Source organism: Pan paniscus, chromosome 1 (genome assembly GCF_029289425.2).
Source record: "Pan paniscus chromosome 1, NHGRI_mPanPan1-v2.0_pri, whole genome shotgun sequence".
Taxonomy (NCBI): Eukaryota; Metazoa; Chordata; class Mammalia; order Primates; family Hominidae; genus Pan; species Pan paniscus.
Genome location: NC_073249.2, coordinates 160,587,957 through 160,602,980, shown reverse-complemented (window position 1 = coordinate 160,602,980; position 15,024 = coordinate 160,587,957). Strand labels below are relative to the sequence as shown.

At 40.1% G+C, this 15,024-nt stretch overlaps 1 protein-coding gene across 3 annotated transcripts in view; it reads left to right on the top strand.

The window, feature by feature from the left end:
- The window catches only part of PDE4B (phosphodiesterase 4B), a 582,717-nt gene that overhangs the window by 468,577 nt on the left and 99,116 nt on the right, over positions 1–15,024 (top strand). For all 3 annotated transcript variants that reach the window (XM_003806942.5, XM_003806943.5, XM_003806941.5), the window contains one exon: positions 5,920–5,969. In XM_003806942.5, coding sequence (XP_003806990.1) covers positions 5,920–5,969 — 50 coding nt within the window. The remainder of the gene's footprint in view (positions 1–5,919; positions 5,970–15,024) is intronic.

Here is a 15,024-nt window from a genome sequence, read left to right as displayed (position 1 = left end):
TTTGGGGTTTTCATATCTGTTGTCAGCTTAGATCACCATAAATGATATTCATGGTATTGAACGAATAAAGGTATTGTTACCCCCACTCTGTGGATAAGGAAACAAAACTTAGGGAGAATAAATGACTTGGGCAAGAACGTACAGCTTCCAGTGGGCAACAGAGTTTTCCTTGAAACCTGTAATCCTGACTGTCACTGCAGTGCTCTTTTCATTTGCCAAACCTGTTAACTCTTCTGGGTTATAGGAAGAAGTCCCTGGAAGGCTTTGGAACAGAAAGACATTTAGGAAGAACTTATGGAATAGATGAAGGTCAGAAAGCCTGAAGACAGAGACAGTAGCTAAAACAATATTTTCAGGAATTAAACGTGAGGGTATAGCCCTAAACCAGAATGATGGAGATGGGAATGGGGAGAAAGGGATTAATATGGACACATTTTAAAGGCTTCTTAAGCATGGCTGGACTGAGAACCACTACATTGCACAGCACTAGGGAGAAGGCGGGGTGGGTGGTGGTGTTCTCATTCTTATTTGTTAGCATGGGTTTGAGGGTTTTTTATCTCTGTTAGTAGTATCAGAACATGCAGCCCAACCCTGCTGATTAATAAGCTGTGCCAACTGAAACTACTTTCTCAATAATCAGGCCTTTCCAAACCCTTGAGGGTTTTGGTCCTTGTGAACTTTTAAGAACCAAGTACCCCAAGACCATAATTGCCATAGCACAGCTGAAACACAGCCCTTCCCACACTCTGGCTGAGGACTACCCTTCAAATCACGGCCCCTTGTGTCACTCTTGGTCCAAAGCAAGCCATATTTATCACACAAAGCAGGCCTCCAGTGGTAAGATAGTTGTATCTAATGATCTTTCTCAAATTCATACCCATGTGTACAGAGTTAATCCTGTTACTGATTTCAAGTACTACCTTGTCACCAACAAAAATTCAAGAGAGGGCACATTTACCACTAGAGCTTCACCAAAGGGAGTTGAGAGTGGTGCAGTCTAGCTCAGACTTAGTCCTGAATAATGGATTTCAGACATCGGGGAGCTGAAATCAATGAAATCAATTAGCTATCTCTGGAGCAGCCTGGCAGGGGCAGGTTGGAAAACTGAGTGTCCATTTAATGCACTCCATTTTATTTCTAGATAGTGAATACCTTCAAACAACTAAAGAAAAGCCAAGAGAAGGAACTGAAGACAATAATGTTTGGCAGGAATGGATACAACATACAGAAAGCATACCCCCACCCCAACACACACACACACACACACACACACACACACACACACACACATATACACAGAGTTATCTTAACAGCTGAAACTGTAGAATTCATGGAACTCAGATATTGCTTTCTGATATACTTGACTTCAGATCCAGGGTGCCACTCCCTGCCTTGAATGTAGCATTTAAGCAATAATTGTGTCCTAGGAGTGGTTTTCATGAGACATCTGGTTAGTGTGGTTTATTGTAGGAAAAGGAACTCCCACATAGAACTATACTTCTCATAAGTCAAGATTTCTTTTATCTTTTGGCTCTTTGCTGTGCATAAAAGCAGTCCATTGTCTGCTTGTGCTTTACCACCCAAAGGGTGGAAATCTCAAAGTTCCTGTTGAGGTGGTTTCCTTGCACCTTCATGAAATATCCCATTGAGGGATGCTTGATTGGACCTGTATTTCTTGGCTGCAAATTAAAACCTACACTTCCTTTGTCCCAGGAGTTAATTTTGAAAATATGGCTTTCATTTAGAGTTGTTAATTCAGATAAGTGTTCTTAAAGCACGTGCTGACTTTAAACAGACTGCTGGAGTAATCAGGTGCGCAAGTGAGTGTGCCCACCATTCAGCAGTCTGATAGCCAGGGGATGGAGCTGGGAGCAAAGAGGTGTCATTTATCAATCGACTCTGTCATCAACATCATGAATATCACCTGTGGCTATCAGGAAATAATGTAACTTCTTTGTATTAACATTCTTCCAAAGCATAATTTAATCAACATGTATGTAATCTTCAGGAAAGAACTAATAACCACTTAATTTTTTTAGTGCATATCTATCCAAGATGTCTTTTATTGCTGTATGTACTTTGGCATGTGAATTAAATTAACTGAGGATCATAAAATGTTGAGCGTTCAGAGCTGGAATGAACCTAGCCAAATTTCCTCAGATGAAGTGAAGCGCTATAGGTAAAACTCCTCACACAGGACCCGGTACGTTGTAAATCACCAGTAAATGTTAGTTGCTGCCTGCTCTTCTCAAGTGAGGAAGAAACTAAGAGGTTCCGTGAATTGCCCAAGGGCTATACAGTGGGAAGGTGCCAGAGCCAGGATTAGGATTCCTGTCTTCTTAGTCACAGTCCAGTTCTGTCTCCACTGTGCTATTCAGGGCTGGAAAGTATGAACTGCCATGGCCATATTATCTTCCCTATTTATATCACCATCTTCAGCAATCAGCCACGTAACTTCTCATGATTCTTCCATAAGTTACGGACTTTGGAAACTGAGCAACCAATACCACTTTCCTCTGGCATTCCTTACAATTTTCTGTCTGGCATTCTCATACCCTACAAGCAATCATGTGGCTTGCAGAAGTCATTTATTCATTGAAAATGTATTGAGCCTCTTCTTTGCACCAGGTCTCATGAGTAATTGACAAACCAAATAAACATGGTCCCTGCCTTTCCAAAGCTTCCACACAGAGATGCTTATCTGAATTGACAACTCTAAATAAAGCCATATTTTCAAAATTAACTTCTGAGACAAAAGAATTTGTATAGTATGAGTAATTTCCAAGAAGTCATTGAGAGAATTGGGCACTGTGATTTGACACGCTATAAAGAAAGTAGAGATTTCTAACATTTGGGGTCTCCTAGTTCAGTTTCTTCTTTCACAAAAGTCTTCTTTGGAACTCAGGAAAAGGTGTAAGATAAAATTATTAAAATGTATTATTAATCCAGTGCATATGTGTTGAGTACCTCCATCATAGCAAATATTATGCCAGATCCCTGTGTTACAGTGGTGCACAATGTTCAATCATTGCCCAAATTTCTCATAGAGGAGTTGAAGAGAAAGACAGGAAAATGGGAAATACAATATAGAATGAGCAATGCAGTGGTTCAGTAAGCACAGGAAACTACAGAACACAGGTGAGGGCCAGTCACAGAGGGAAGGCTCCTCTGAGGAGGTGATGCCTGAGCAGAGTCCTAGGACATATGAAAGAGCTAGCCACATAAAGAGAAGAAAAGTATTCAACTGAGCAAAATGTGTGCAAAGGCACAGCAACAAAAGAGAGTGCTGTGTTCGAGGAACAGCAAGTGGCATATAGAACCAAGACTGTATGTGAAAAGGAAACCAGATAAAATATTCATATAGAGTATTTGGTTCTCAAATCACTTTCACATCAGTGGGTTATTCAATCTACATTCTATTAACATTTTGGAGTTCCTACTATTTGCCAGGCAATATGGCGGGACCTGAAGAGTATGTAAGCAAAGAGATCAGAACTGGATCCTGCCATCAACAGGTCACAGATTACCAGTGGAGATAATATGTGCCAATATGGACTGTAACATGAAGAAATGACCCTAAAGGCACAAATAAAGCACCATGAGAGATTAGAGAGACCATTCTCGGCTAAGAGGATGGCATCCTTTGGAGAAGGTTTGATGGGTAACTTAACCTTAAGTTAACCTTAACTTAACCTTTGATGGGTAGATTGTTTGGTGTGGAGACAGCTTCCTTGACAGGGGAATGAATGGCCTGAATAATTGCAGGAAAGGGGCAGCACATATTCAAGGAAAAAGAAGTGATCAAGTTTGGCCTTGGCAAGTGTGAGTCAGCTCTGTCCCTCATTCATTCACTCTTCTATTCAATAAGAATTTAAAGGACCATCCTGGGTGCCAGGGATCAAGCGGTAAACAAGTTGTTTCCTGCTCACATAATGTTTACATTTAATCTAAGGAACTATGTATTGAACACTAACTAGACAGAGCCTATTTAAGCTATAATTTTAAAGTGCTACAAAAGAGAAGTACAGGATGCATGAGAGCACAGAGCCAGTCAGTGGTCTGAGATGAAATGTCAGGCAATGAGGAATTATGAGAGATAAGCTGGGAAAAGGATGTTGGGGCTAGAGAGCAAGGACTTTAATGCCAGGCTAAGGATTTTGGAATTTAATCTCTTAATTTTCCTGAAATACAGCCCTCAGTATTAGTGCAGGTGTTATCAGCATACAGTATAGTGGAAAGAGCATGCACTTTGGGTTCAGAAAGACTTAGCTTTGAATTCTGGCTGTGCCAATTATAAATCATGTGTCAGTATGTTTCTTAAACTCTCTAAGCTTCAGTTTTCTTATCCTTAAAATGGGGTGATAATACTCCCAGTGGAAGCTGAGAAATACCTAGCACAGCCTAGCAGAGAAAAGCAATCACTATATGATAATTTCCCTTCTCTTGTCATATGTGAAAATTTCATACCACTGAGAGTTTAAAAGTACCCTGCCTAAGATCACCCAGCTAGTAAATTAATGGTAGATGTGGACCCTGTCTATAGACTACGGCTACTAGGTATGGGTACCTACAAGCTAGATTGTCCCTAAAGGACCAGAGATTAATTCAGAGCAGTAGAAAAACCTAGGGAATTAATTCTGTGGCCACACCAGTAGGAAGACTCTTCTTTAGCAACAACGATGCAGGCTGTTCTTTGTCATTTAGAATTTGGCTTCGTTCTCACGCTTGCCTGTGCATGAGAATGCAAAAAGAAGTGAAAACTACAGATTCCCAGGCCTCATCTTGGATATACTGAAATAGACTCTTCAGGGTTGGGAAAAGAAATTTAATAGCTCCCCAAATGAGTCTGCTGCGTATCCATGTTTGAGAACCACTGGACTAGAGTCTCACTCTCTTGCTCATTGCAAATGTCCTGTTACTCCTTAGTGGAGCAGAGAATCCTTAATACCAGTGTTTCTGAAAATGTGGTCCTCAGACCAGCAGCATCAGCACCACTTGGGAACTTTTTATAAGGGCAAACTTTTAAGCCCATCCCAGGCCTACTGAATCAGCAACTCTGGGGGTAGGGCCCAGCAGTGTGTCTGAATAAGACCTCCAGGTGATTCTGATGCACCCTAAAATTTGAGAGCCCCGCTCAATAGTATTCCTGAGAAGTTTTCCAGCAGTGCAGCAGGAAACAGGAGAGTCTGGTAGAAGTTCTGCAAAACATGAGAAGAAGGGTAAGAGCAGTGAAATTGAAAGGTTCGGGGCAGAGAAAAGAAAAGAAACAAGAAAAAAGGAGGAGCCCCAGTACTATGGGAACATGGGTTTGCTTGTTTCATTTAACCCCTGACATCAGCAGGCTTGTTATGATGTAGAATGACGTCCCAGTTCCTCCATGTAAATTCTGTTCCCTAAGTAAAGCAAGCTGGATGACTGTTCCCAGTGGCTGTGTGACCTTGGCAAGTGACTTCACCTCTCTAGGTCTCTGTCTCCTGAGGTACAAAAATTAGGGGCCTGAAGTGATTGATCGCTAAGGGTTCCTCCGGCTATAACTTTTTACAGCACTGCCCAAAGGAATTGAGATTCACTCTGGCATTTCGAGTGACGCCTGAGCAAGCGACTCTTTTTCTGAGGGCTTCTTGGAACAGCAAAACTTAAAACAGGGGGCTGGTTGGGGACCTGGAGTAAACAACTTCCTTCCTGGAGAGTCTGAGCATCCTGAGGACTTGCAGAGGGAAATTCCAGGCCATCTGGATGTGAGAGAATTGCAGTCATCTACCCAGGTTACAGGAGCCTGCCTTCCGGAGATGGCATTATGTCACTACATAGTTCATTATGACCTGGAAAAGTCCTCAGTAACCATGAGGGTGGGGTGTCGGGGGTGGAATGGGCAGTTTTGATACACAGACTCAGTCCTTCTTTTCTCTGTCTCCACAGGAGGTCCCCAGCTGCTAGTCAGCCTCCTGTCTCCAGAGTCAACCCACAAGGTAGGCCATGTCATAAGGTCTATCTTGATGTTTCAAGATAGAATAATAAACGTGCCTCTTATTCAGAACTGTTTTTTAGAACAATAGTGTTGTTTGCATATTGTGGCTCTCAAAAGTATGTCTCTTGGTGACTTTTTTCTAAGGTACACTGGAGCATTACTTCACTCTATTAAAACCACATTAAAAGCAGTACTAAATAATTTGCCCATTGTATGTGCAGGCTTTCAGAATATGATAAACATGGGGTAATGCTGCTTCTTCCCCAAAGAGGAGCAGGAGACAGAGTTGTATTGACAGTGCAGCTTGACCTCAGCTTGCTGGCCCCAGTAAACTCCAGGAGAGCTAACCTCAAAGACCTAAGGTGCTCCACGTTCGCCTGAGGGCCCCTGCGGATATGTTAGTGGTTTCCCTCTTAATGTCAACTATAGATTCCACTTGAATCTACATCCTTTCCAGGTGTGAAACCAAAGGCTCTTTCCAGGTCACGAATCATTTCTTTTGGAGGGCATCCAACTTTGTTCCTCAACGGTGTTTTGTTTTGTTTTGTTTTTTGTTTTTTAAGAACCTACCCTCTCATCTTTCAGGACAGTGCATCCACTTTTCTTGGTGTGTTGAGAGCTGCAGAGAGGAAGGGCCACCTTGAAGGAACACCATGGAGTTCTGTTGGAACTGAAATTCTTCTTCACACAAAATGCAACCAGTTCTATGATATTTGTTAAAGTCCAAATAATGTTTTCTCCTAAATCTGTTCCCTACTGTTGTAGCAGTAGATTTGAGAAAAACCACAGGAGAAACAATTAAGATGAACTCACACTGAGATCACCTAATGCCTAACACCTAACGATGCCTCACATGCTTTTCTATTTCCAGCAGCGCTTCATACTTAAAATCTTTCTCTCTTGGTTGTTGTGTTTTCTTTCTGGTATCCTGATCATAAGTATAACGGAAGTATTACAAAAGCTTAGCTTCTAAAAGAAGGGAACAAAAGCAGCAGATTCTATTGGCTCATTGGCTTCTGAAGTATTTGTGGTGCATGCTTTTTAAAATATTTTTATAAGAGAAAGATTGAGAACAAGAAAAAAAAGTGAAAGAAAGATACTAAGTAAAGGTGAGTTTACTCTAGAGCCTCGTAATATGAAATATAAAGAAGTAAATAGTACTCTATGGACTTCAAAAACCTGGTGTGCTGCATGTACTATTTCCTTTAGAACTTTTATAAAAAGAAACAAAATAGGATGTTTTAACATATAACTCGTGTTACATACTTGGAGATCAAAGGAGGTAGTTTTGAAACTCCAATCATTTCATCATATTGGCCTACCAGTGAGGCAATGTTGCTCACATTTCTGTTAGCCAAATTTACATCAATTTGATTATTTAGACTATGTTTTCTTTTTCTTGTAATAAATACTGACAAACATTAGGAGAATATGTACAATTTATGGTTCTATAAATTAGCTCATTAACCAAAGATGTGGTTGGAAAGATCCTTTTGTGATTATTGGCACAGCAACTACAGCTTGACAACTAGGGATTCTTTTGATAAAGTCTTCTCAAACAATGGAGCAAAGAAATGACAGTACCACTCAGGCAATTTGTTTCCTTCTGTCTCTGTGGCAAACTACAAAAATCTTGGCTTTTCACTGGGAAGAGAATGTAGTGATACCAATTATTACGTAATTATGGGTTTCAAAATCTCCTTAACGTTTAGCCACGGTTAGAAAAGGAAGGAGGAGACACACATCCCGTGTTTTGTTCTTATTATCAGCTTAAATAAGTCAGGCAGATTTTTCCTGTTATTTTAATATTTATCAGCATATGACAAAGAGGTGTGTTTAAATAGAAACTTTAAAGGGGAATGAAAAATAACTGGCTCAGAGCAAACAGAATTGAGAACTGGAGTGCTGCTTCAAAATATGATTTTTCATGATAGTAAGATCAGGTTTTTATTTGTCAGTACTGAAGTTGAATTCATGTATTTCAATTGAAATCTAAGATAGAAGGTACAAGAAATCTACATCAATTTAAACAGATTTAGCAACAACCTAGTTTGCTCAGAAAGCCTGACTTAGATAACTGTATTCTTGTATTGGAGCAATTCAGAGAGAGAGAGAGAAAGAGAGAGAGAAATACCAAATCTTAAAATGCTTTATTATTTTGAACATATAAATGAGAAAAAATGCAATTTATTTTAAAAGGTAATTGTCAGAAACCATGGTAAATTGGTACATTTACTTTTACAAATTGATTATTAACTGAAATATTAAATGGATACATCAAAGGAAAGCTCTCCATTTGAAATACCCCTCTTCGGCCAGGCATGGTGGCTCATGCCTGTAATCCCAACACTTTGGGAGGCCAAGGTGGGCAGATCACGAGGTCAGGAGTTCAAGACCAGCCTGACCAATATGGTGAAACCCCATCTATACTAAAACTACAAAAATTAGCTGGGTGTGGTGGCACATGCCTGTTGTCCCAGCTACTTGGGAGGCTGAGACAGGAGAATCTCTTGAACCTGGGAGGCGGAGGTTGCAGTGAGCCGAGATCGCACCACTGTACTCAAGCCCAGGTGACAGAGCAAGACTCCGTCTCAAAAAAAAAAAAAAAAAGAAAAGAAAGAAAGAAAAAGAAAATAAAGAAAGAAATACCAGAAATACCCTTCTTCTCACTATCCAACCAAGGTTCTTATCAGCTCTCATGGCTCAATGCAAATGTCCTTACTTTGCAAAGACATCTTATTTTTTTTTAAATTGGCAGAATTGCTCCTTTTTTGTGCTATGGCAACAATTTAATTCTCTGATATACTTTAATTCAAGGCTTCTTGTGTGTCTCTCCCATTGGAGATAAAGCTCTTGAAGACAGGGACTGTGCCTTATCTATCTTTTTATTACTCATGGTGCTTTCGCATAGTTATTTTCACATAGTAAGAACACAGTAAGTGTTGAATTGACCGAAAAAACTACATAAAATTTGGGGACTTTATGTGAAGGAAAATACATATAAAATAAACTTTAAATAATGAGCCAATATTTTTATCTCTATTGCTATGAAAATTATTCAAATTGTGTTTTTTCACTGTTAACAATGAGTTATTGCACTGAAGTTAATAGAGGTTTGAAGCACACTCTATAACTGCTTATATATGTTAGTGTGTTCATATAGGTTTTGAACAAAAAGGGTGAAATCTAAGAAGTTGGCATTTAGCACTTTGAATAAGAAAGCCAGAGTAGAGCAATGGAGAATTTCAAGCCCAGAAAGAACAACGAGGAAGCCATATGCTCCCAGGTTGAGGAGAAAGACGCAGTAAATCCTCCTGGGGGTGTCGAAAATGCCAATGTTGTAGTTTAATGAGCATCTGAATTTGTTTCACATTTTGCCTTTCACAAGCATAAATTCCAGGCTCTCCCTACATGGTGCTCAAGGATTGAAACAGAAAGGAAAAAATAGAGAAAGAAAGAAAACTCCAAAACAAGGCAGGAACTCGAATTCTGTCACCTGTACATATTCACAACAGAAAATTGAAGTAATTCTCAGGATTTCAGGTCACAAAACTATTTGCAACAGGAAAATGGGGTGCATGCATACACATGTGTGTGTGATAATTGTCGCCTTTTTTCCATTCCATCCTATCCTTTGCTCTTCAATAGTAATCACACATATGTCATGACAGTAAGAATTTACTGAAAAGATAAATTATCAAGTGTTCGCTGTCTTTACAAAATGATTTTTTGCTTTATAGAAGGATTGGAGAAGCATCCTTTTAATGGCTAGCACATCTGAGTCATGTAAATGTGACTTGATGTAAAATAATATGTATCATGTATACAATATTTTAGCAGCCAACTTGATACATAAGGTGGGGTGCTCTCTACTAAATTTCTTTTTCTAAAATTTATCAGTAAATTTACTGAGCAGGAACATTACCACTGGTAACAGATCAGATGTTATGAAAAACACCACAGAAGTCTATGGGTCACTGGAAATGACAGCAAACCACAGCACCAAGATGACTAGGGAATCACTTTGAGGACTTCAAGCCAGATTGCTGCAGATACTAATGATATCAAAGCCTGGATATCCATAGCCTTGATTTATGGTGGTTTTCAACACCAGTCAGTTAGAATGCATTTCAAGAAAAGACTGTGTTCAGAGAAATCATATGAGACAGTATAGGGCTTTCCAGTAAAGCTTGAAATAGGTTGGCCTATGTGAGAAACAGACTTAATTAAGGTTTTTCCAGTGTTCACGGAATGCATTTCTTTTAATATGTGTCTAGGCCATTCTGGGGAGGAATTGGCTTTTTACCAATTGATAAAACAGAAGAAGAGGCTTTCTCCTTGGAAACCTATTTCTCCATACAGGTTCTGCCCATAGCTTTACTTGATTATGACTATCCTTCCGGAGGTTCATGTGGGTGTACCAGATGCAGGGTCTCTTCAAGTAGTGGACAAGAGGGTCAGTGAGTTATCTTCGATTTTAAGGAATTCAGAAAGTCATGACATTGATTCCGTTCTCATTCTTTGCCAGAACTTTCAGGACCTGTGATGAGACAGGGTCTATATGTGCATGGGTAAAGGGCTCTCTGAGAACCACAGCAACAGCCTGAGAGCAGTGCTGCGTCAGATGACTGGAAATGAGGCCCCGCACAAGCAGAACCTTTGCTTGGTTTCTACATTAAGCAAGAACTGTCAGGCAGGATTACAACACTTATGGACAAATAGGAATAAAATCAATCTTGTGACCAAAGGCTCTGACCAGTCATGATAAAGGAAAGATTAGAGGGAATTATAAGAAAAAAGAAAAAGGAAAGAAAAGAGATAAAAAAGAAAGGAAAAAGAAAAAGTCAGAAATATCAAACGATGTTTTCTTCCTTATTCTGAATTCTGTGTGCTGAATTAATGGAATAATTGCCTTAATTACTCGCCTTCAGCGTTTAGACAACCTGCATATAAAATGATAGCAAAAATGCACCAGAAAAGCCCCAGTTATTTTGAGAATAATTTTCCAAATGGTTGTTTTGTAATAATTACTTTTGTCTAAAATAGCCCTCTTATGAAAGTTTACCCCAGAGCATCAACACTGAGCTGTTTATATTGATTTGCAGTTATTTCATACATATCTAAAATTAAGTATTGGTAGTTGCAAAAACGTTAATACCTCAGCTAAAGTGCAAACGTTAAAATGTTTCCCTTAAGCAGATATTGTCAAATATAACACCCTGCTTATTATGGTTATTTCACTAGTTCAAAATTAATTTGCAAATTTAGCATAAATATTTCTTCTCTTTGAATGAAACCGATGAGACCTCATCTAAGTTCTCACTAGCTGCCTGAACAGTTGAGTCCGTTCCGTGTTGACTCCACTTCACGTTTTTGTACTGCTGAGAAACACCATCCACCCACCCTCCCCTTGAAAGTTGGAATCATGCATGTTAGTAAGTATTTCAGTTATGCTATTGACGTCAATGGAGTCATTAAATAGATTGCTGGCCCTCCCAGAGGCAAATCGCTGCCAGGGACCTAGATACAGACACGTTTTTTACAAAGACAACCATCAGGTTTTGCTATAGCAGTAAGCCAGAGAAAGGGAAAAGTTTATACTGTAGCAGACCTATCTCCAAACACAGTTTCTTTCTTTCTTTTGCATTTTAGTTCCGGCCTTTCTTTCTCTTTGGTTACAGTAGGCTCAAGCAGATACCCAGATACTGTTGCCTGAATGTTTTGTGTGCAAAAGCATCTCCTGTAATTGAGACCATGAAGGGAGGTACCCCACTTTTAAAAACGAGTCTCACATTTTGCTCTACACAGCCTATCTTGATGTTGACTTGGTTGCATAAATTATCTAGGCAAATCACTATTGTCTGCCAGTAAGGTCGTGTTTGATATATAGTTCCCTGAATAAACAGTCTCCTCCAAACACACACACACTTTTGTCCTTTCTGCCATCCCTGCGTGGCATGTCGCTGCATCCCCTCACCTATGAATCAACCTTTTTGCAGCTAGCACTGTGCTGTAGCATCGGGGATCTGCAGCAAAGGGTGCAGGAGGAAGCTGGGAAGAAAGCTTCACTTCTCTCAACTGCCTCATCTGCAGCGCTCCCACAGGAGGCTGTCCACGTGCCTGTGTCCTCCCAAACCCTAGCTGCTGCCTGCCTCGAGCCTGGTCCTGCAGCTCCCAGGCATGGCAGGCAGAGCCCTTTAGGAAACATGTGCCTCTTTCTGGGCATTCTTGACAGCTCTATTTACCTGCACAGCCCCAGGAGTCAGAGCCAGAGATTCGCCTCACACATCTGGACTCTTCCACCTCCAGGATCGAAGTTAGGGAGACATCTTGAGCAGACAGATTTCTTCAAATCTGGTTGTCAGAAACTATCCCATTGGTTTTAGAACCCATTTCTCTCTTCAGTCCTGTACCTTCACTCCCTGGAGACCCCCAACCCCCATTACTTATCAGTAAGTTTGTATATAAATGCCAGACATCTGACTACCTCTGGTAACCCCTTTTGGTTCATCTGGAGACCCAAATTCATTCACCTGCACAACTGTCTCTTTTTCTGTCTTTCTGACTTTGAGTAGCATCTTCATCATCCACCCTTTTATCTCCCTCTTCACCTACCACAGCCAACTCCTTTAATCTTTTTCTCTAATCTTTCTTTTTCCTTTCCTCCCCCACTTCCTCTGCCTTTGTTTATTGTTCCATCATCCTGTACCTAAAGCATTGTGGTGGTCCTCCAACTTGTTATTATTGTCCTCATTCTTTCCCCACACTAAACCAACTTCCATTCTGGTACTAGAATTCTTTTTTTTTTTTTTTTTGGAAGGACGGGGTCTCACTCTGTCACCAGGCTGGAGTGCAATGGCACAATCTTGGCTCACTGCAACCTCAGCCTCCCGGGTTCAAGCGATTTTCCTGCCTCAGCCTCCCATGTAACTGGGACTACAGGACCCCACCACCATGCCCAGCTAATTTTTTGTATTTTTAGTAGAGACAGGGTTTCACCATGTTGGCCAAGATGGTCTCAATCTCTTGACCTTGTGATCCGCCCACCTCAGCCTCCCAAAGTAGAACTATTCTTATAAACCCCAGTTATGGTTACATTATTTTCTTCTTTAGCTATACTTTGCCTTCAAGATAAGACCTAAACGTCTCACCAGGCATGCAAAAGCCTTTAGAATTTTGCTCTCTTTCTTTGTCCTCATCTCCCACTTTATGCTGCCACCCCCATGCACAACTGATGGCTGAAGTGCACTGAATATACATCCCTGAAATACACCAGAATCTTCTTGCTTTCCTGCTTTCATATATGCTGTTTCTTCTACCTGGTTGCCTTTTCTCCAAAATATCATGTACATATTCAGCTCAGGGATTATTTTTCACATTGTCACTGTGAACAAATTCTATATATCATCTGATTCTTGGATTCAGTATTAAAATAAATATATAGTCTCAATTCAGGGCCTGGGCCCTGATATATACTATGTGCATAGGAAATACTACTTCCTTTACCCATTTCCTTCTGGAAAGTGCATTTTAACCCTTCATCTTCTTGATATACCTTCTGCAACTCACCGAAAATTACTGTTAATTGTTATCTCAAAATCTCTGTTATTACACTTGTCATACTGTATTGTAATTATTTCATTTTTTCCCATTCTAAACTAAAAGCATCCCAAGTTCAAATACTAATCCTCTTTTTCTATATCCTCAATTTATAACATAAAGCCTGGGACATAGCAAATGCTCAATACATGTTTATGGACTGAACAAATAGGGATGAAATAATGCCCATGCCTGAACCAGATAAGATTAGAAAGGAAGTGAGGCTCATGTTCAGCTTTGTTAAGCCTTACTGAAATATCTGCTAGCTCTCAGGACATGTGCATAGTGCTGACATCCCTTGCTAGTCTTGACAACGTGTGACTTTCAAGGCACTTGAAGTGAACTCTTTGTCATCCATCACTTCAGGAAGAAGTGGCAGTGTTAAAAGAAATGGAAGAAAAACAACTAAATGAATTTTTATCATACTATATTGTTCTCTTAGTGCCTGGCATTGTGCTTGCCACAAAGTAGGCACTCAAGTAGCATATTGAATGGAATTGGTTTGAGAACCCAGTTAATCCTTCAGAGAAGTTACTTCTCTGAGACTCACTTTTCTTGTCTGAAAAATGGGCATTTTTTTTTTTTGAGATAGAGTTTCACTCTTGTTGCCCAGGCTAGAGTGCAATGGTACAATCTCAGCTCACTGCAACCTCTGCCTCCCAGGTTCAAGTGAGTCTCCTGCCTCAGCCTCCCAAGTAGCTGGGATTACAGGTATGCGTCACAACACCCAGCTAATTTTTTTTTTATATATATATATTTAGTAGAGAAGGAGTTTCACCATGTTGGTCAGGCTGGTCTCGAACTCCTGATCTCAGGTGATCCACCTTCCTCGGCCTCCCAAAGTGCTGGGATTACAGGCATGAGCCACTGCGCCCGGCTGAAAATGGGCATTTTAATATTCTATATGTTAAGATTGTTGTAAGGGCTAAATGAGAAAAGCTTTATATAGTGATTAAGAGTGAAGACTCTGGAGTCAGACTGCCTCTTTCAAATTCCAGCCACACCACTTTGTGACCTTGGGACAAATTGCTTAACCTCTCTGTGTCCTAATTGCCTCATCTCCAAAATTAGGATGGAAATTGTGTGTTTTGGTTGTAAGGATTAAATATGTTAACATGTATAAAGCATGTAGAAAGTCCCAGTGTTAGTATTGGTGTTATTAGTGTTATATAACATGCCTCAGATAGTACTCAGCACATAGCAAGCCACCAATATGTGGTAGCTAAGATCCCAGCCTTCTGGTATCAGTAGGGAACCACAACAGAAAGTACTGTTGAGATCTTTCTAGAAGGTTCTGGTCTACTTTGCTTCCATAATAATACAATCTGAAGGGAGTAATTTTTGAAGTTTAAGACTTTTTTTCCTCCTGAGACTATAGAAATCTTGTTATATAGAAATAGTTTTAGAGCTGAAGGTAGAGTTCTCCTGCTCATACATGGGAAAGCTGAGAAGTCAGG